This window comes from Aulonocara stuartgranti, assembly GCF_965226115.1.
Source record: "Aulonocara stuartgranti genome assembly, chromosome: 6".
NCBI classification, from domain to species: domain Eukaryota; kingdom Metazoa; phylum Chordata; class Actinopteri; order Cichliformes; family Cichlidae; genus Aulonocara; species Aulonocara stuartgranti.
Genome location: NC_138944.1, coordinates 37,801,321 through 37,822,186, shown reverse-complemented (window position 1 = coordinate 37,822,186; position 20,866 = coordinate 37,801,321). Strand labels below are relative to the sequence as shown.

Sequence of the window (20,866 nt, the reverse complement as noted above, 5' to 3'; positions counted from 1 at the left end):
GAAGAAGATGCCCAGAACCAACAGCTTTTGGATGAGTCCAAATCAGCCTACATAGAAAGATTGTGTGGAGGAAAAAAGCAACTGGAATACTTCCAGACAGAAAATTTGGATGCAAACCTAAACAAAATTCACCAAAAAAATTTACTTAAGTAACAGAAAATGATACTGATCCAAAGCATATCAGCTGACAGTGTCTTAAAATGTCCCTTTTATAATCCTAAATCCCCCACCCCCAAATTTAAAGTTACCAGTTTTTACCAGACCCTCTGTTGGCCATAGCATAGAGGCAACTTTCACCACAACTATTTCAGAGATGTCTCGATGCATGCTCAATGATCCAGGTAAGGAAATCCCAAAAATGGGATCTGGATGTAGCAGTTTCAGTAGGAGAAACGTTCGGTCAATCATTGAGTGACTTTGCTCTCTCTTCGAAGAGAAAGGGAATGTCTCAGACGAACAATGGGCTGTGAGGGCAGTTTCTTGATCATTAATATCTGTTTTATATTATTGTGAAGCACTTTGTGGTTTTTATCCTGTGAAGAGTCTTATATAGGTCAATAAAGTAAAAATAAGTTAAGTAGTATGCAAATTGTTATTATCATTGATCAACAACCACGGATCAAAGATCAGTGGTACACTGTTAGACATTTTATTGTATTTTTACAGCAACTTACTGGCAACACTATTGCCAGTAAGTTACTGTAATTACTGATCTACAGTATCTTTACTGTTGTGATGTTTTACAGTTCAACCACTTTACTGTAAACATATATTACAGTATAACAGCTTTACTGTAAACGTGGTTTACAGTTAGAAAGACTTACCGTGATTAAGTTTTATAGTATCACTGTACTGCAAATGTGGTTTATGGTATAACACTGTAATTGTGTACAGTATAATTTGTTTAATAATAATAATAATAATGGATTGGATTTATATAGCGCTTTTCAAGGCACCCAAAGCGCTTTACAATGCCACTATTCATTCACTCTCACATTCACACACTGGTGGAGGCAAGCTACGGTTGTAGCCACAGCTGCCCTGGGGCAGACTGACAGAAGCGAGGATGCCATATCGCGCCATCGGCCCCTCTGGCCAACAACAGTAGGCAAGTAGGGTAAAGTGTCCTGCCCAGGGACACAACGACCAGGACAGAGAGCCCAGGGATTGAACCGGCGACCTTCCGGTTACAGATGCGATTCCCAACCCCCTGAGCCACGGTCGCCCGTTTAGACTGTAATTGTGTTTTACAGCATATAAAATAATATTAACATTCATATTCAATATAAGAACATTTACAAAAAACAATATAATTCAATAAAGTAGTCTCAGAATAGTGAATTAAACCAACATTTATTGTTGATATTTTTTTAACAAGAAAAACATTTTTCAACTGAATAAAAACAATGTCAATAACCAAAATAAATAGAAGCGTACATGAAAACTACACAGTCCTTCACCTTTCTGTGTCTGATTTTTTTAAGGAAAACAGTTTTTCATTCCACTAAAAACAGGACAAACCCACCAGCATGAACATTAAATAAACTATTACAATTGTAAAACAAAAATCATTTAAAAAATGTAATAATTATCAGTGGGTCCCAGGAAATAGAATGTGACATGGGATTTAGATTTCCGTTACCAGGATGGTCGGGTTCAGCGTAGTCTTTATCACCACCTGTCAAAGACACATCATCAATATTCATGTTTGCTCAGGTTATTCACTTGTTCACATCTGTCTGAGATCATTCATACTGTTGTATGGATGTGTGTACAGTATGTATATAATTATCAGCTATGTAAAAGATATTATCATCTCTGTATTCTTACCTAGTTGGAAGTTCTCCATTCAAACTCAGAGAGCCGCTGGAGGAAGGTGGTGATCCGAGGGCTGATGCTTGTAACCTTCCTCTTTACGACACGACCTGTCTTGCGGCTTGTACCAAGTTTTGCAGGGCATTTTGTTCCCATGTCTCGATTGATCCTCACAAAGAACCTTTTAACGGAAAAAGGGCTGCTTTAATTTCAAAATTAAAACATACATTACAGCAATCACCTATATGTTTCTGCAACTGTAGTCAAGCTATCACATATATTTCATTCTTAAATGGTGTAAGCTTTAATGGTGTAAAGTATTTACCTCTGTATCATCTCCAGTGTGATGGACGCTGACTCCTGATACTCAAGGTTGAAAACGTAGTATGACGCAAAGAAGACAGCAAGGGTGCTGGCAAAGTCATGCATCTGCTCAGGCTCATAAAATGCCTTGCCCTCCAAACTGATCATCCAGCGGCTTGCAGACATGAAACTATTCCCTAAAAACAGACAAGAGTCCAATAAGACAATGTGCTCACCCTTACAAATAAGGTTTCCACAAGAATGCTGGATAGCAGGCCTCACACTGTAAAAAAATAGAATCCACACGGTTTGCTGCTGTTTCTCTTATTATTTATTATGTAATGAAAATTATGATCAATTACAGGAAAAAACTGCCTAATGTTTTGGCATTTTGGCCTGTGCTGAAATGTTAGGCTGTTTTTTCCTGTTGGTCATTGTGTATAATAAGAGAAACAGCAGCAAACTGTGTGTATTCTATTTTTATACAATATAAAACAGACAAACCCCTGTTAAGTAAGTTGTTGTGGGTACAAATACCACAATAATTACATAGATTTTTTACAAAAATATTACAAGAGGATTGAAAGTATTTACTTACCAAGCGCTATTACCCTTGGTGTGATGGGTAAGGTCATCTCTCTCTCAACAGACATCTTGGTGGAAAAAGCCTTTAAAACACAAACACTGAGGCTACATCACACTGTCAGCGCAGCCAGCAAGGGCAGGAGGACAGCAATGCACCACACTGGGCGGGAAAAGACAGAGAGACAATTGTTAATTTAATGTTGCATTTATTTAACCCTTGAAAAATATATTTACATAAGTAAATAAAAGAAAAAACACACACAACCCATCTTTTCAAGAATAATTCAACTAATTGCTCTTTTGACCAACCTAACACAGACGTTACATGGTTTTCCTATGAAAAAGACCCTGGAAGACGTTGCATTAAAGGAAAAAAAACATGCTCCCCTTCCCACTTAAAAAAAATAATAAATATTAAACTTAGGTTGGAGTTCCTCACGCCACCAACCTAATGTTATATTAACTTTTTAATGTTGTGTACTGCAGCTCACACAAAATTAAATAAAGCAGGCTAACCTACATGAGCAAGCTCAAAACTGGATAAGATTGTTTTAGCAGTCTCTAAATTTCCAAAAAAAAGTTGTCTTTCTTTATTCTCATTAAATGTGTATTTTTACCTGCTGCTTTAGCTGAAGCTAAATGTCCCACTGTTAGCGTGGCTAGCTTCTCAATAGTCATAGAACAGAAGCGCAGGAGGACAATGCACCACAGTCGGCGGGAAAAAGACAAAGACTGTCGTTGCGCCTGTGTTCTTCGCCCCTCCCCGTGGAAAATATATATCTAAATATATATTTAAATAAGAAAAGAAAAAAACACACACAACCTATTTTTTCCAGAATAATTCAGCTAATGTGCTATTTCGACCAAGCTAACACCGATTTTAAGCCCCCCCCCCCCCCCCCTCCCCCACACACACAAAAAATATACATGCTCTTAAAAATTAATAAACGAGTATGTTAGGTAGGAGAGTCCTTTGCATTACCTTATGACGTCCCGTTTGCAGTTTCCACACAGAGGTCCAACAATAACAGGTGCAAAATCTTTTGTCCTCTCGAGAATATCATAACGAAGAGTTAACAAAGTTGGCCTGTCTTTCCTCTCCTGTCAATCACTGGATCACAGGTCATGTCAGTCAGGATATGGAGTGGTGGTTGGTAGAGGTGGGCGGGGCCAGCATGCATTCAGTGTGTGTTTCACTAAGTTGGGTTGACTAGTTCCCAGAAGAGTTCTGTACATGTTGCACGTTCAGTAAATGAGCAATTCAGTTACTGCTCGACTGAGAAGCCTCCGCCAAATTATTACAATATTCTCCACTGACTGAAGTTCGCCTTTGGCAACGCAGTGGCAAGCACACATTTGCAGCAGCTGTGCATGTGCATACAACTGCATGCAGCAGATTAGATGATCAGAATTCTTGAACCTTACACACAGGCAAGTCCCCTAAAAAGTCAAAACCATAATACTTTCACTGGTATCATACTGACAAATGGCATAGGTTGGAGGAAAATCTGGAAATGGTTGGCAGTGAAAGAGTTAAAATGTAATGCACTATTGCAACCAACCACTGAAAGAGTAAAAATACACAAACAGTATGATGAACCATTCAAATCACATAATAATGAAAAATACAGCAAAGGTTAACAGTGTATCATTCACCACATAAACAGGGTGTAACTTTAACACCAATTGTCTGTATGATCAACTCGGTCACCTATAACATCTCAAAGTCTCTGGCTTCGATCTTCAACCCGTTGGTAGGCAGCTCTGAACACCACATCCAGAACACTTTGGATTTTGTTGAGAAGGTGAGAGATGTCCTATGGAGGCAGATGAAACCATGGTCTCATACGATGTTACATCTCTCTTCACTTATGTTCCAGTCACTGAAGCAGTGGAGGTTGTTCATAAGAGATTACAGGATGACCCCAACCTCAGCAACAGGACCACTCTCACCACAGACCAAGTGTGTTTGCTCTTGGAACTGTGTCTTAATTCCACCTATTTCACATACAAAGGTCATGTAATACTGACCCATGGCACACGCGGGTTAGTGCACCATGACAACCCATGGTGCACTAACCCGCATGTGCCATGGGTTCACCATTGTGACCAATGTGGACATGAAAGAAGTGGAAAAGAGAACTCTGTTATCATACCCTGGAACAGCACTAAGTCATTGGTTCAGACACCTTTGTGTCAGGATGTACCACAATTCATGGATCGCATTAATTCGGTGGACCAACATCAAATTCACCAGGGAGGATATGAAAAATGGCAGGTTAGCCTTCTTAGACTGTAACATTTCCATCAGTAATGGGGGATATTTAAAGTAGATGTTTAAACCTATGCATATGGATCAGTATTTAAGGTTTCACTCTCATCGTCCACCGGAGCATAAACTGGTTGTCATCAGGACGCTACAACACAGAGTGAACACCAACCCCACAGACACAGCGGCCAGGAAGAACATCACATCAAGAAGGCCCTGAGTAAATGTGGTTATCCCAGCTGGACATTTGTCAAAGCTGGGAAGGCTCCTAAGGAAAGCTCCAGCCGATCCAGGAGAGAAGGACAACTGCTGCCTAAGCGAAAACCCTCAGTGATCCCGTATGCATCTAATAATAATAATAATGTATACTTTATTGATCCGCGTGGGGAAATTACTCTCTTTGTATTTGACTTATTCACTCAGTGAAGCAGTGGGCAGCCACTGAGCAGGGACGGTACCTTGCTCAAGGGTACCTCAGGGTAGCCGTTCAGTGGATTCGAACCCCCGCCTTTCCGATCATGGGAAGGTAAGCAACCACTCTACCTACTGAGCTATCCCTGCCCTGCGCTTTCTCTAAACGCCACCGCGTCTCTGTGGCTTTCAAACCCTAAAACACGCTGCGTCAAAAATCGGTCCTCCCCAAGGATTGGGTCCCTGTTTTGTCTGTATTATCAAATTGAACATATTAGACCTTGATGTTCTTTCCCCATCTGATGATGCAAAGAAATCCTTTATCCTTTATTACGTTAGCTAACGTAATAAAGGAGTTTTTAAGCACAAACTTTTCAGATGGCCTGTCACAAAGGCCAGTTTGAAGACCTGCAGAATTTGTCACTACTTTGTTGGTTTCATTTTTTCAGATTTTTTAAATGAACTATCTTTCTGATTATAAATGCCATTTGGTATCACATTTGGTCATTTTATACAATAAAAATTATGTACTTGTGGTGATTGTAGTATCCAAATACCACTGTCCAGAACAGGCAAAGTGAAGAGCAGTCTTTCTCAAATCCATTCACACTCCCATCACTCTGTATGAAAACTTATGTAAGTTAATGCATTAAAGATGAAAAAATGCCCTAAAGAAATCTTCAAACCCTGCTAACCTTCTGATCTCCTCACACATGCACAGTCACTGAAGCTTGTCAGATTTTTTAGTTGCACTTTAGCTGAAGCTTATTGGCATGTCCATAGATGAAAATATAGTGATATAAAAGAGTTTCTGAATAAATGTTACTAGAAGTGAGGTAGGAAAGTTTAATTAACTGTATCAAACCTTCTCTGAAAAGATCCATTAAATGGCACCATTTATTTGCTTACATTTATATCATCTACATATGATCTGTTGGTTTATTACCTCAGACTAACAAAAATGAAAAATCCACAGCAACTTATTATGAATTGTGATAGTTTCAGTTCCAATATTTCTTTTCCTAAAAAACTTACATTTAATACCAGAAATGACCTGATATGATTTGATGGGAAAATGTCATAATTTGACCACAATGAACTATATAACTGTGTGTTTTTGTTTATAGATTTTGAAGCCTTGACTCCAGCTTTAAGCTTAGCTGGATAGTGCACAGACATCCTGCTAAATATAATTTCATATACTGAAAAGTTAGTCCTCTTAAATAGTCTGCTAGTATATTTAATCACACAGCAAACTTTATTATTTGTCAAACAATAACAAAACAGCCACTAAAAGTTCCTGCATTAGAAAGCACAAAAGTCTGTTTCAGTGACTCAAACCAGCTAATGTAAAAAAAACCAAACAAACCCCAAAACAATTTAAAGGGGGTGGGTGATAATAGGAAAAGTTGCTAATCGGTGTCACTGTGGAGATGAGTGTCTGATTGTGTCACTACTTTTCTACAGTTCCAGCATGATTACACTGAACCCTCATATGCAGAGTCCAGAAACAGTGAGTGAATGAACGTGGCTATTGCCATTATTTGTATACAGTCTTTGATTTTAACATGGGTCTCTAGGGGAAGTGATTGGACGGACTCACTTTTTCAGTCAGCCATTGGCTGCCCAAAATGATCCCGTGGCTATTTTGGCACTTGGATGTTGGATTTTCATATCCAGCAGTTGCTGCTTTGCTTGAACACAGCTAACATCATTTCATGTCTGCAGTTAGTTCTGTGCATTGCGTGAGGTGTGCTATCAAGAGTCAAATCACTTGAATTACAAAGAACCATTTATTGGGATTGATTCGGTTCACATTTACATTAAAAGTACCACAATTAAAAACATTGAAATCAAATCTCCTCTTCAGTGAATTACTGTTCAAGATTGCACAATGCCCAGCTCTGGAAAGACAGTCAATGACTGGTCCTCCGTCAGGAGTCAAAATATCACAGAAGCAGCAGAAATCTTAAAAATTCTCATCAGGATGGATCAGAAAGAGGTTTGCAGTTTTTTAACATAAGAACTGGAATGAAACAAAATGGACCTGTTGGCACTCAAGTCTCATTGATTAAGAATATAAGAGTGAAAGTATTTGTTGCATACACATGGGAGAAACGTTACAAATGAACACTGACGATTTGATGAAGACAAGTCAGAACTCATCTATACGAGGAGCAGCAGAACGGAGAAAACAAGAGAACATATTTAACGTTCTGAAATGACGCAAAGCTCTCAAACGGCTCCGCTTGTCTAAACAACAAAACATTCACATTAGCACCACTTACAGCTTACAAAAGGACAGTTTTCTTTGAAAACAATGGAGTCATCATCGTTCAGCTGGATGAATCATGCCCCGTCCCACTGACAGAAATCGCTGTGAGAAACTCTGAGCCATACATTTGAACATTTAAAAACAATCCACTGTAGGATCTATGATTTATATGACTTCTCAGGAAATGTCACCAGGTGTGGCTCAAACACATATTTCTATCTTCATGGTTTGCTGCACAGCTCCATCAGTTTGTCAGCACATGTCACTCAAAAAGAAAAACAAAACAAAACAGTGATTTCAATTTACAGCTATACAATACAGTAGACACAGAATGGAATACACCTCTTTGTCTGCATTAGGCTCTACTCCTAAAAATGGCTTTAAAGTAGTTCATCTTGATATTCGAAACACAGACTGAGAGCTGTTCTGTACTTTCGTTCATGTCCCAGTATCCATCTAAGCCTGAGGCACAGGAAGTGTCCCTCCCCCTTTCTCTGAGTTATTGCATTCAAAAATCAGACAGCATCTGCTTAAATCAGGCCTGCAGGTTCTTCTTCTGCTTTCAGTGCCTCTGTCCAGACTCTGATTAAGCCTCCTTGCTTATTTCAGCTAAAAAGCTTCTTGGCCCTGCCTACCCTCTGATTAAAATTTGGTTGGACGGGGGTATTGGCAGGACAGCAGTGGAATTCAAGTATCAAACCATGGTCTGAGGCCAAAGTGATGCAGCTGACATCATCAGTCTGCAGGATTGCTTTGAAGGAAATCTTCCCATCGAGACGAACGGAGCTGTGGGTGAAAGCCGATCCTTGATCATGGAGGAATGGTGACAACAAGCTTTAAATCAACTTGCACTAACTTATAATGAAATGCCAGTTTTGGAGAAGTGAGCAATTGAGCTGGGCACGAGGGCTGAAACAAAAAATAAGTTCTCAGGTATGAAGCAGCTTAGGGTTTGTTACAGATGTCATTTCACAGATAAAGGGCAGGTAACACTGGGCTACAGAAATGATGGCGGGGGAAAGCACAGGTCATGTAGGATACAAAAACCTGTATGCAAAAGTGGCAGATTTTTCCTGGTATTTCTCATCTGCAGCAGCCACTGACACAGGTGAGTAATGTTTGGCATGTTGTGGCATAATGTTGTGTTTGTGTGATATTTGGAGATGTAAACAGCATGTAAATAGGATTCGCGTTAAAACGGAAGTCGCTCTATAAGCACATGCATCATATACCATCCAGTCATATATGTACACAACCTGTCTCGTGATGGGTGGTCCATATAAACATCTGGCACTCATTCAGCCTCTGCCTACTCTCAGCTCTGCTCGCATTAAAGAGCTCAGGCTGCCTGGGTTTGTTTCATATGGACCCAATATGCTCATTTTTATCCTTTGACTGTACCAGAGTAGCTCTGTATCATTCACGCCTAAATATAATCCTTATCTAACTTATACTGGGCCTCAGTGGAGCCCCCCAGTTCATCTTCTATCTAAAGTGAACTGCTTTCGCTCTTGCAACCTTCCCTTTAAGCCAGCGGGGGCTTCTGTGCTCACAGTGAGTGTAATGTGCCTGAGATGCCCATATTTGGGCTATCCCCTGTCACTGACATCATCCAGAGCCAAGGGTAGAAAAAACAATGTCAAACTGAGTGTTTAAATCAGTCTGAAGCCTGAGCTTTTACCCACAGAGATTATTGCCCAGTGACTGACCTCATTACTTGACACTTTTATTTCATACGACCACCAACCACTGTAACAATACATAGGTGGGAAAAATGTTAAGGTCCCCTTTAAGAACTGAATTTTTGCGCAACCGCTTTGACTTTCAATATGATAAAACAAAAGACAAAACAATTAGATGATAACGAATGACCACTCCCTCTGCTGTCCTTTTAGGTGACTTTTCCCCTCCAGTGAGCCCATATTGCAAAATAATCTCTATCCTCTCGTGTTTTCTCCTCAGTCAGCAGTGGAAACATTAACAATGACACCACATCCATGTTAACCATCCACACTGCCTGTAACCTAGAAATAAGATATTCGAAGGAATGGGTAGCCCCCCCCCCCGAAAAAAGGAGTGGTTTGATCCTGTAAACCTGGGGTGATTCTTTTCATCCAAAGTGGTCGTGAAGAGAAGAAAGTGAGCCCAGAGTCTGTCTCTCCAGTCTGAGGTGAGCTCTGTACGATCAAAGGATATACAGAGGTGTTTGATTTCGGGGCTCATTAAACTGTCTCCATGTTGCGATGTTTTTGTCTGGTCTCCTCTTACATCATAATCTACCAAATCACACGCTTTTCCACTGAGTAATTTCTCCCTTCCTCAACTGTCCTCCATACTCACATTTTTCACACACAGTGAGGCACATATAAGACTGTATGCGATTAGTGTGGAGCCTCCCGTCCCAGACATATTTCTCAGGGGAGGAGAGCCTCTCCCTCTTCCACCCAGAGGAGGTTCAGGACCTCGGCCTGCCGCTGCTCCCGCTGGTGAATCCTCCGCAGGCGCAGGATGTAGAGCAGGATGGCCAGCACCACCACCAGGATGCAGAGTGAGAACAGGTGGTGGTTGTAGACAAATGAAGAGCGCAGCCAGCTGGGGTGGTTCTGCCGCAGTGCTTCCTGCTGCAGGTCCCTGGAGAAACAAGCGGGGCAGAGGAAGCACATGTTTAATCCAAAACAAATCCTTGCTAATGAGCAGAGCAGCAGGAGCAGCATTCTGTTTAGCTGGTGTATTATTTTTGGGGGGCAGGTTTAGTCAAGTTATAACTTTCTGTAACTGTTTCATTTCACGGATGTAAAGAGGATGTTTTAAAAATCTTTTCAGGTAAACAAACTCTGTTTATATGATGCACTGTGCTTGTTATTATTAATTTGTGGCTCTCTTGCACAGCGTGTCTTTTGTCCCCCACCAGTCAAAGCAGTTAGCTGCTCCTGTCTCAGCCTGGACCTACTGGAGGTTTCTTCCTGTTAAAAGGGAGTTTTTCCTTCCCACTGTCACCAAGTGGTTGCTCCAAGTGATTGCTGGGTTTTTTCTCTATTACTTTAGCGTCTTTACTTTAGAGTCTAAAACCCCTCGAGGTGTCAGGTGACAGTTGTTCTGGTTTAGTGCTTCATGAATAAAAATGAACTGAATCGCTCTATAGCTGATTTCAGACTGTGACAAGATAAAGACGTAAGCCGTGTTTTTCATAGCGAGCACATTCCTGTGACACATCTTGTGTTTTTTCCCCAAACAAACCTACAAGTTAAAAGGTAACTCAGTGCAGGGATAACAGGAGCAAATCAATGAAAGTACATACCAGCGTAAGTTAGTGTAGAGTTAAAGTGTGACATATCTGACAGTTACCTGAGAGGCAGGAAGCGGGTTTTGTACAGGATGGCCCCCAAAGTCCACTGGACCTCTTTGTCATAAACCAGCTGGGCTGTTTTCAGGTTCAGGTAGTTGGTGGGGAAACGGAAACCAGAGTGTAACACTTCATACACCCAGGCTGACTTGAAGCACTGATACCTGGGGTAAAAACAGCACAATAATGGGTCAGAGGAGGATGAAAGTGACATCTGAGGGCAGGGAAAACAAAGCAGCCATTTAGATTTACAGCTGCAGATAGAGTCATGCAAATGTGCACCACCTGCAGGCAAGAAAGGGAATAACTTTCACAACTTTGCCACCAGCAGTATATCATTCTTTCAAGAATCAAAACACAGTCTGAAGAGTGATGTAGCTGACATCATTAGCCTTCATTTGCCATTTCCCACTGAGACAAACAAAGCTGTGGGTGAAACTCTACGACTGAAAGTGGCAAAACGATGGCAGCAGGCTGTTACATCAACCTGCACTTAACTGCAAAGCTATATCAGTTTCTGGGGTGAACATTTCAGCTGGTACATGACGGTAAGAGTTGCTTTTTCTCCTTTTTTCATGTTAGCGATGTCACATCATAAAGACTCGCGTGTAAAATTTGAGTTTGTTTGTGTATTTATACAGAATTTATGCATAATTTATAGTTAGTGACGTAAAGAACTGAGAAGTGAGCAATTAGGAAATATTTGTTCTGTTTTTTTTGTTTACTGTCCTCGAAATGCTTGGATGTGCCTGTGGCTCCTGGTGTTACTGAAATAATCCACTGTTGTGCATTGGTAGAAGAATTGGGTCAGCCTTACTTACCAAGAGTTTATGGGCTGAAAATCAAGTTCAGAGAGATTTGTTTATATGTGGAAAGCAGGAGAAAAGAAGTATCCTCATTTACAACACACAATATGATCTGCAATTAACTGCAGTTTGCTAGACTGAATAAATATGTGTGTATCTTAAACATGTGAAGATTTTAGCCACAAACATGTCCAGTTCTAGAAATTTGGTTTGATGACAAAAATAAACCACAAACCAACGGCTGACGTAACTTTGTCCATTTTCTACATATGGTCAGTGAAGTAGTTGGGGAGTAACTGAAGAGTTCCTCCTCATGTGGCCTAATAAAAGTGAATTGGCGATTGTGATAATTACACACTTCACATCTCAGGTTCTGCTCTTTGCTATGAAAAAACTCTCACACAGAACTGGAAAATTCTCAAAAGATGCCACATTTATTTGTGTGTGTCGTTTGTGTGCAGGTGTTTCCACGGACAATTTAGAATAGCATGAATACAGCCAGAAAACTGAACTTACTTCAGTCTGCTGTCGTCTGCCTGTTTGGAGTAAAGGTGGTTTTCCAGACGCTGTTTCAGTGTCGACCACTGGGTAGAGCAGTAGTCCTGTTAAATAAACCGAAACATGAAACTGAACTTTCACTGAACAAACACAGAATGTTAAAATCTTTTATCTAATATATTTGTCTAATGGAAGGACTGGTTTTGTTTGTCTGTTACCATAGAAGCTTTGGAGTATTTCTCACTGTTGTACTGTCCTCCTATCCTGAGCACGTCCTCCATACAGTAGTAAAACTCAGAGAAACCATAGAACTCACTGTTGCTGAAGTTGATGGGAGCCTGCAAAAATATTAGATGCCAATTTTTCTTTGCATCTCTACTTTATAAAGAATCAAGGAAAGACTGAGCAGCGATCAATACCATAAACAAAACCTTGCTATCATAAAGGTCCATACCTGATAGACACCTCTTGGTGACATAGTGCCATTATGGAGACCCAGGAAGGGTCGCACTGCCTCCTGACACTTGGTCCAGTCACCCTGACCCCTCAGGTGCAGCGTGCGATTGTCCCGGACTATTGTTTCAGTCAGTCCGACGGGCAGGCAGGAGTCCAGGTACGGTTTGTCCTTACTCAGACCCGTCTGTGTGGTTAGATATCTGGACAATAACATGGAAAAAAAAAATTAAATCTACTTCCTTCACTTAGCTACACTGAAAGAATGTGAGGTTTAGAAAGATAAGTGTCTGCAATTAGATAAATCAGTGAATCAGAATTAAATACTTGATCAGTTGTAGGATGTTTAAAAGTCTGAATCAACATTGTCAAATCAAGATCATTAATTATTCATATCATTTTATACACAAAAGATTCACAGTCCTGAATGTATGTGCACTATGTTTCACATCACATGCTCCAGATTGGATTTTAGAGAGGATGTGTGATTGTGTGCAGGGAGATGGTGCTGTTTTTCTAGTTTCTGAGATTAAACCAAGTTAAAGGCAGACAGTATTTTTACAAGGTTCAGCAAAACCTGGAAAGAAGCAAATAGAGAAAACAGCTGTGATAAGTGCCAGCTTGACTTTGGGTAAGAGTAATACGAAAGGCATGAGAGGAAAAGACACCGTCTAGAAGCTGATCTCTTATGGTAACACACCTGGGAAACAGGTGTTGATTTTTGTTTGCTTCAGCTTACTTTTAGAGTAAATATGGGAGCTGTTTAACATTGTTCTCTATGGAAGAGTTGGATGGAGGAGGCATTTATAGGAGAACCTTAATGATAATAACACTGATGAAGGAGGACAATAATGGCTATGGGTAAAACAATGGCTGTAGAGGGAAAACTGTCAACACAGCAGCAGTTGAAAGACAAAAAAATGTGATTCATTTTTGGACTTGTCCCACTCTACCCCACTCTAACCGATCCCACAGACACTCATCATAAACTCTGAAACGGGTGAAAAAAAGCATGAAAAGTGGAACTGAAGAAAAACTATAAAAAATATTGAAAAGATAAATACAAGATCAATAGTTTCATGTCTTGGCTTCGTTTTAAAGTCTGAAAGGTGTCTGTAGGTGAACGTATATGGAAGCAGTTAGAGTTAAAAGAGGGGCAACTTAAAAGAGGGTTTAAACACTTCTCTCCATTGAAATACATTATAGATTTTGTTGAATAAAGTTGAATATTTCAAAAAATATAAAAGTTAGAAATGAGAAAAATACAAGCAGACATGTAGAAAAGAAGAGCAATATAACGGTGGTTGAATGGTTTTTCTAAGTTGAAGGTGATAGCTGGTGAAAAACCTACACAATACAGGATAATAATAATGAAAAATAATAACAAAGATTTGGATTATAATGCTGTGAATGTTTAATCTACATTCACACTAATTAGAAGTAAAGTGAATGTTATAATATATTGGCTATAGAATAATAACAACTGCCTGTAAATATCAGTTTTACAGTGTAGCTCTGTCTAAAGGAAAAATGAGACACATATCAGTTATGCAGCTGTAATGCAAAATGTAGATATTTGCAGGTATCTCACAGTGTGCTTCAAGCATAAAAAACACATGTGACTAACCTGTTCTTGGTGAAGGTGCTGTTAAAGAGCTGGTCCTCGTAGCGCTGCCTGGCCATGTTTCCTCCAAAGCCCAGGAACGTGGTGACATACACTCGGTACACGTGTTGCGTGTGCTCGACATCACAGCCCAGATTAAACTCTGCGAGGAAGCTCTTCCCTGCCTCCTCCTGAAAACCACAGGCGTGTTACGCTAATGCAGACAGGAGCAGCCTTCCAGGCTACATCACAGGCAGGACAGGTCAGTACTCAGTGTATTTCCTTACTTCTTGAGGTGAGTTGAAGGTGATGGCGCTGGGCACCTCATAGGCGATCTGAAGCGAAGCTCCACCCATATCCATGATGCCCACTGTGCGCCGTCTGCTGATTGGCTGCTGGTTCTGAGAACTTGTCGTCACTTCGACTGTGGCGTCCTCTAAAAATTTTTTTTTTTTTAAATATTAAAAAAATTCCACCCCCCCAAAAAATAACAATTTTGCATAAAACACACGTGAAACAAACATTAGTGTGAGTTTGGTAAACATCATGCCTCCGTCACACTCACCCTCATCAGGATGGTCGAAGCGGCCCAAGACAAAGTTAATGCCAATCCATGCATACACTCCTACGAGGTCACAGGAACATGTCGTTTCACAGTGAGGAGACACAGAAACAAGCAGGCAGCAGTTAGAAGTGTCAGATTTAAAGAGTGCCACTATCAGCAGGGTAAACAAGACTGTCAGCTCACCTTCCTGTTTCCCAGAGATGACCTCAACATGTGAACGGGAAAAGAGGAAATCAAACTCCAGGGGGACATCGGTGACAAGATCCTCTATAATGTCTGCTTGCTGCCTACATGCAGAGAAGTACAGCATAAAACGGGAGGTTTTGTTCACAATATAGAAATACAGAACAAGTGAGGAAAGCTGCAAACCCTTCATTTACCAGGGACAGCCAATCAGAAGAAAGGTGAGGGAGACCATATCAGCTTTACTAGAGTAGAGTCAAATGGTTCACAGTGGGAGCTGGAAACAACCATACCAGGTCTCCCTTAAAATACCATTAGATTAAAAACTGATGCTGTTGCGTGGTGTTCTGTTTACCTCTCATGCAGCAGCCGCATGCCAGCAGTACAGAGGATGTAGAGTGGAGTCTCTTTATGTTTGTTCTTTGGGACATGAGCAGCAGCAAAGCTGAGGAGAGGGTGGAGGTAGTCACTGGCCTGCGTTGGTGTGGTTGCCAGAGTAGAGATTCCTGAGAGAATATACACACACACACACAGTACAATCAGGTATAAAATACAAAATTCAGAATTTTTAGCTAGTTATAAAATTAGAGCTAGCTAATGCAGAAAGCTAATACGTCGCCCATAATGGAACAGAAAGAAAATCTAATGCTGTCAAGATAAGATGAAGTTGAACAGGGTGAATTTGGGTCATAAAATGACTAATAAATGACTAATATATAGGTATAGTTGAGGTTTCACACAAACACTTTACATGACATGATCTAAAATATATCAGTGTGTTTTGGTAGGAATAAATGCTGAATGATATGAAAAATCTGGAAGTATTTGATGCAGATCACTGAACTAGACAAAGCTAAGACATCAGCATTATAACCTTACATACCACACATCAATCATAAAAGCCTTAAAAGGAAAATGATTAGAATGGTTGTCACACAACGATGTCCCGGCATTCAAAGGGTCAGGTTTCCTTTAACTGCAGCATTCGATCTAATCTGCCTGCTGTGGCAGAGATAAAACAAAGTCGCAGGGACTGAAAGCTCCTCACCACTGATGTGACTAATTATTAAAAGGTACAGTGTGTAAAATCTAGTAGATTGTTTTACCCCTCCCAATTTAGTGCATAATCCTATTGTTACTCAACATGCCAGGTGTCTATTTGTTCTGGAGGAGGCTGTGAACATTTGTGGAAGGAGTCGGATACAAGTCGGGAGGGTCACATATCTAATCTGCTGACATTAAGTAATTGTGATAATATCAGCCATGGATAAGCATGTATAAGCATTAATGCACAGATCTGTGTGTTAGAGCTTTGATTTTAGTTCAGGAGATGAGGCCTGAGGTGAGGAGGAAGAGGATGAGGTGGAAATGAGGGAAGACAGAAAAGTGATGGATGAGACAGATGAAGAGGAGGAGAACGACATAATGAAAAAGAGATAAAGAAAATATACATGTACGAATATTAAATGGTCCTATCATTTTAATTTTGGGATCTTTCAATTAGAAGTGACTTATACGGCAGTGTCTAGTCACATACATAAAATAGAATTAAGTGTAACACCACCAAGTTCACTTTGCATGGGAAAACAACTGAAGCCAAATCTGTTTATCTTTTTCCTACTTTCTGTTTTCCATCATGTTCTTTCCAGATTCACATGCTCTGACTTTCACTTTTCTGGCCGTGAGCCAAAGGGCAAACAGTGAATAAGAAATGATCTCGCATTCGCCATCATCTTCTGTCTCACTGGCACCGTCTGGCACCAAAAACAAAACAAAACAAATAAACAATCAGTCTTTGCCACTTTGTTTCTGGTCTGTACATAAGGCTTAAACAGTTACAGTTAAGCAAACCTAGAAACAATGTTTCTTCTAATTGCTCATTCATTTACGTGAACACTGTGATTCATCTTATGCCATCCGACTTTGATTTACCTCGACTGCTGAGCATAGCCTTTCCTAAATCTTTCTGGGGTGGCTGTAGCTCAGGTGGCAGAGCAGGTCAGCCACTAATCAGGTCAGTGGTTCGATTCCAGGCTGCCTCCTGCATGCCAAATATCATGCAGATACTCAGAGGGCCCGGTGGCGCCAGTGTCCGGCAGCCTCGCCTCTGTTAGTGCGCCCCAAGGCAGCTGTGGCTACAATGTAGCTTGCCATTGCCGTGTGTGTGTGTGAATGACTGAATGTAGTGTAAAGCGCTTTGGGGTCCTTAGGGACTGAGTAAAGCGCTATACAAATGCAGGCCATTTACCATTTCTGACTGAGTATAAAGAGAAATTTAGTACTCTGATCTGCTCCTGTTCTGTTAAGGGTACACCATTTATACAAATGTAACATTTCCTGTATATGTTTCAAATTAAAAGCCATTTAGCATTTTAATACACAGAAACTGTTCAGTTCTTATAAAAAGCCTTTTGCAGTCAAACTTTTGCAAACTAATTTCCATCTGAAAAAAAAACATTCATAAAATTATCAGTGGCTCACAAAACTGGTCAATAACTCACATGTTATTCTACCACAGCAGATAATAAGAAAGGACGTCTATACTACAAGAAAAAAGGGAGAGAGAGAGGAGGATACACAAGAGTGCAGACAGTAGGATGTGAGGAATATGTAGGAGGATGAAGGACGATAAAGATGGACAGACATGACTTTTCAAATCCAGACAAAGGACTTTAACCACACATTCATACAGTGTTTAATTCTATATGCTCTAAGCACTTCATCTACCCCGCATCCAAGGCCAGCTAGGAACTTCCACTTGACCTAAAATCCATGTCTTAAAACTTTGATACGTAAAGAAAGGCCCCAGCCAATCAGTAGACCTGAACTAGAAACATTGTGGCTTTGAAGTTCTAACCACTGTACACCATACTGCCTGGGGAGTCGCAGAGGATCTATTCATAAAACCAGTCTAACATTTGCTCATGTGCGTTCTCAGCAAGCTTTCACACTCTGTACAAACTCCGAGTGAGCTTTGCTTACTCACCAGGCTTGATCTTCTTGACGACAGTGTTGCGGCTGCGGTCCCTCATTTGTCTGATGTCCAGTAGGGTGTGGGGGTTCCCGTTATGGGGTGGCCAGTAATACACAAAGATCCTGGAGCCACTGCTGCCACAGTCCACCACGATGCCATAATTCAGTGAAGGGTTGAGGATGTCAGTAGCCTCCATAGACTCAGTGAGGGAGAGGTATCTGAAGGAGAGCAAACAGAAACATTAGGAGATGAAGAATATACTCAGAAAACTGCACTTATGTACCAAAGAAAGCACAAAGGTGTCAAGAGCTTAAATAATATCCACAGACATGCTTCTTCCTTTAAATCCGCTTGAAACAAATGTTCTACACATTCATACAAAGAAACCGCAGAGTGCATTTACATTTTTCCAAATGATCTCCTTATTTAGTATCTTTCCCTTGTTTACTGAGGAGAACACCTGCAGTCAGTCCCACACACTGAGTCCTTTCAACAGTGCTCTCAAAGCTGGTTGTCTGTTTACCATGAGCTTTCCACTCGAGCACACTTGAAAGAGAGGAGGGCCTGCATTATTTGAGCTCAAAGAGAATATGATCGACATGACGGCACTTAAGAAATTCTCTAGACTTCATTGCTCAGATTAATGGTGGCTGATTATGAAATGCACCTAAATTTATGGCATGTTTTGGCATGCTGTTTCACCCTCCTATTTCCTTAGAGCCATGCTTCGTTTAGCTTAGCTTCTACAACACTGACTGGAAAAGGTTTTGGGACTAGATTTTTGAAATTGCATTTTCTAACAAGACAAACTAACACAGGAAGACAAAAATCTATTAAAGTGAGCCCAAAGTAGCATATAAGAGGAAAACACGTTACCAAAAGGCTTCCAGATTTGCAAGAGGCCACTCTGTCAGCCTCTGTGTACGGCTCAAATGAAATGAGTTTATTTGTTTCATTTCCGTCCACTCACTTGTTAATTTGGGTCCCAGACCGTCGCTGGGTGCCCCATAGCTGCCTTTGGTAGGTTTCCAGAAGGAAGAAGGCAGAGGTGATGAGCAGCAGCAGCAGGAGCAGAAGCCTCTGTCTTGGGGCACAGCCCAGAGACAGCAGGGACACGCTGCAGTACCAGGAGGCTGGCAGGCAGGACAAAGTAATCCTGTGGAAGACGAAGACACAGCAGATACTGTTATATACAACAGCAGCCATTCTGACATGAAACAGTAGGTAAATACAAGTTTAAGTTAATTAATTAATTATAGGCTCTGTTGTGTTAAGTGCTGAGCCCACAGTAACATAAGTAGTAACACCTGTGTTTCCCACAGCCATGGAAAAACATTTGTTAGCGTGCCAAGCATAACGGCTTCTCAGGAATACTCTGACAGCAGAAACTGTTATCGGTTTATTACCTTGCCATGTGTCCACATCAGCAAAAGTACAAAATGTCACAGTCGTCACCTCATGGCGGCTGCAGGCTGATTATGATGTTGTCAACTGAATTTTTTTTTCTGCTGGAAGGGAGTAAGAAGGGGGAGGGGGGGAGAGAGGCTCAGCGGACTTAATGTTAATGCCCTGTTGTCTAAATGCACGTAAAAATAAAAATAAAAGAAAAACTTTACAACACAATAAATACTTTACTCTAGTCAGCTGGCAGCCTGTACACTGGCAGACCTAACTAACACTGTTTGTCTTCGTAAGGCCTTAATTTTACTTGCTACAACCTCAAAAAATCGAATTTATTTGTAACACTTGCAAACAAACAAATTACTCTAGCCTGCCTGCCAGAACAATAAGCATATTGTGCTTCAAATCTGTGATATGTTTTTAAATCCCGTGCTGCACTTGTTAGACGCTGTCGTTAAATAGAAGAGGACCATTTTAGTATAATCTCTCTTTTTTTCCACGGGTCAGTGTAACTAGCCTACCTCTCAGTTATATAAGCTAAAACCGTTACATAAAACACAATAACTGTAACCCAAACCAAATAACAGAGGGAAAAATACATTATATGCTGTATTTATTTATTGGCTACAAATGTAGCTATCATTGTTAATAACTGTTCAATTACAAACCGGATACGTTTACGAACAACTGATAACCATCACAGCACCCGTATGCTATCACTCGCTCTTATAAACGTACCTACAGAAGCCTCTTCTCCACCATGGCAGTAACAGACATTAATAATACTTGTTTGTAGTTCGACAGATAAGACAATACGACCCCTTATTCTCTCGCCGCATCACCGTAAATTATTAGTTTAGAGAACACGACGAGGAGACGGAGAGGAAATGACCGAAATTTCCGGTTAGCCGGTTGGCTACGTCATCAAACACGAAAGGCGAAGGCTTGCTGCATTCAAGCCTGTAGGAATAATCAGAACTATGCAATGCGGTGGAATGGGAAATATTTTATTTTTCCGACATATGGGAATTATTTTTATTACAACAACTAAAATCATAATATTAAAAATACATCAGACTATCGTAGAGTGTGTATGTACGATCATACACTAGCAATATTAATAACAATAATAATATGTCTATAACATTTTATAGACTTTTTTTTAATCAAAGACTGTTTATTTTATCTTGAAAAATCAGTAAGTTGTGTTTTCTCCAGATCAAAAAGTCCATATGACATATGATTTTGTCATGTAAAAAAACAATATACCTTTTTGCTGAAGTAAACATATCAGTATTAAAGAAAAATAAAAGAAATCCCACAAATGCCCTAACTTTAAGTGTAGATGTGTTTCGTTCAAGTCTACGTTGATGCGTAATCTG

General features: G+C 40.4%; 4 protein-coding genes across 7 annotated transcripts in view; 2 read left to right on the top strand and 2 right to left on the bottom strand.

Moving 5' to 3' along the window:
- Positions 1–20,866, top strand: part of LOC309708559 (piggyBac transposable element-derived protein 4-like) — a 209,237-nt gene that overhangs the window by 96,381 nt on the left and 91,990 nt on the right. The window lies entirely within an intron of this gene.
- LOC309708567 (uncharacterized protein) overlaps positions 1–20,866 on the top strand; it is a 243,165-nt gene that overhangs the window by 217,540 nt on the left and 4,759 nt on the right. The window lies entirely within an intron of this gene.
- LOC309709437 (uncharacterized protein) lies at positions 1,578–4,310 on the bottom strand. Of its 2 annotated transcripts, none has more exons than XM_082538057.1 (5): positions 3,686–4,310; positions 2,717–2,863; positions 2,141–2,315; positions 1,831–1,996; positions 1,578–1,678 (listed from the first exon to the last, which is right to left on the bottom strand). In XM_082538057.1, the coding sequence occupies exons 2-4, from the start codon at positions 2,769–2,771 to the stop codon at positions 1,831–1,833; spliced, it is 396 nt and encodes a 131-aa protein (XP_082394183.1). In that variant the 5' UTR covers positions 2,772–2,863; positions 3,686–4,310; the 3' UTR covers positions 1,578–1,678. The 2 variants fall into 2 exon arrangements, with proteins under 2 accessions (XP_082394183.1, XP_082394184.1); XM_082538058.1 differs by lacking the exon at positions 3,686–4,310 and adding an exon at positions 3,321–3,584.
- LOC309708557 (ectonucleoside triphosphate diphosphohydrolase 7-like) lies at positions 7,158–20,389 on the bottom strand. 3 transcript variants are annotated; one of them, XM_082536687.1, is made up of 14 exons: positions 20,219–20,389; positions 19,490–19,588; positions 19,054–19,239; positions 18,096–18,301; positions 15,465–15,615; positions 15,110–15,213; positions 14,927–14,986; positions 14,649–14,797; positions 14,386–14,552; positions 12,760–12,961; positions 12,524–12,643; positions 12,324–12,409; positions 11,004–11,165; positions 7,158–10,289 (listed from the first exon to the last, which is right to left on the bottom strand). In XM_082536687.1, the coding sequence occupies exons 2-14, from the start codon at positions 19,495–19,497 to the stop codon at positions 10,073–10,075; spliced, it is 1,818 nt and encodes a 605-aa protein (XP_082392813.1). In that variant the 5' UTR covers positions 19,498–19,588; positions 20,219–20,389; the 3' UTR covers positions 7,158–10,072. The 3 variants fall into 3 exon arrangements, with proteins under 3 accessions (XP_082392813.1, XP_082392811.1, XP_082392812.1); XM_082536685.1 differs by having other exon boundaries at positions 19,490–19,591; positions 20,223–20,389; XM_082536686.1 differs by having other exon boundaries at positions 20,223–20,389.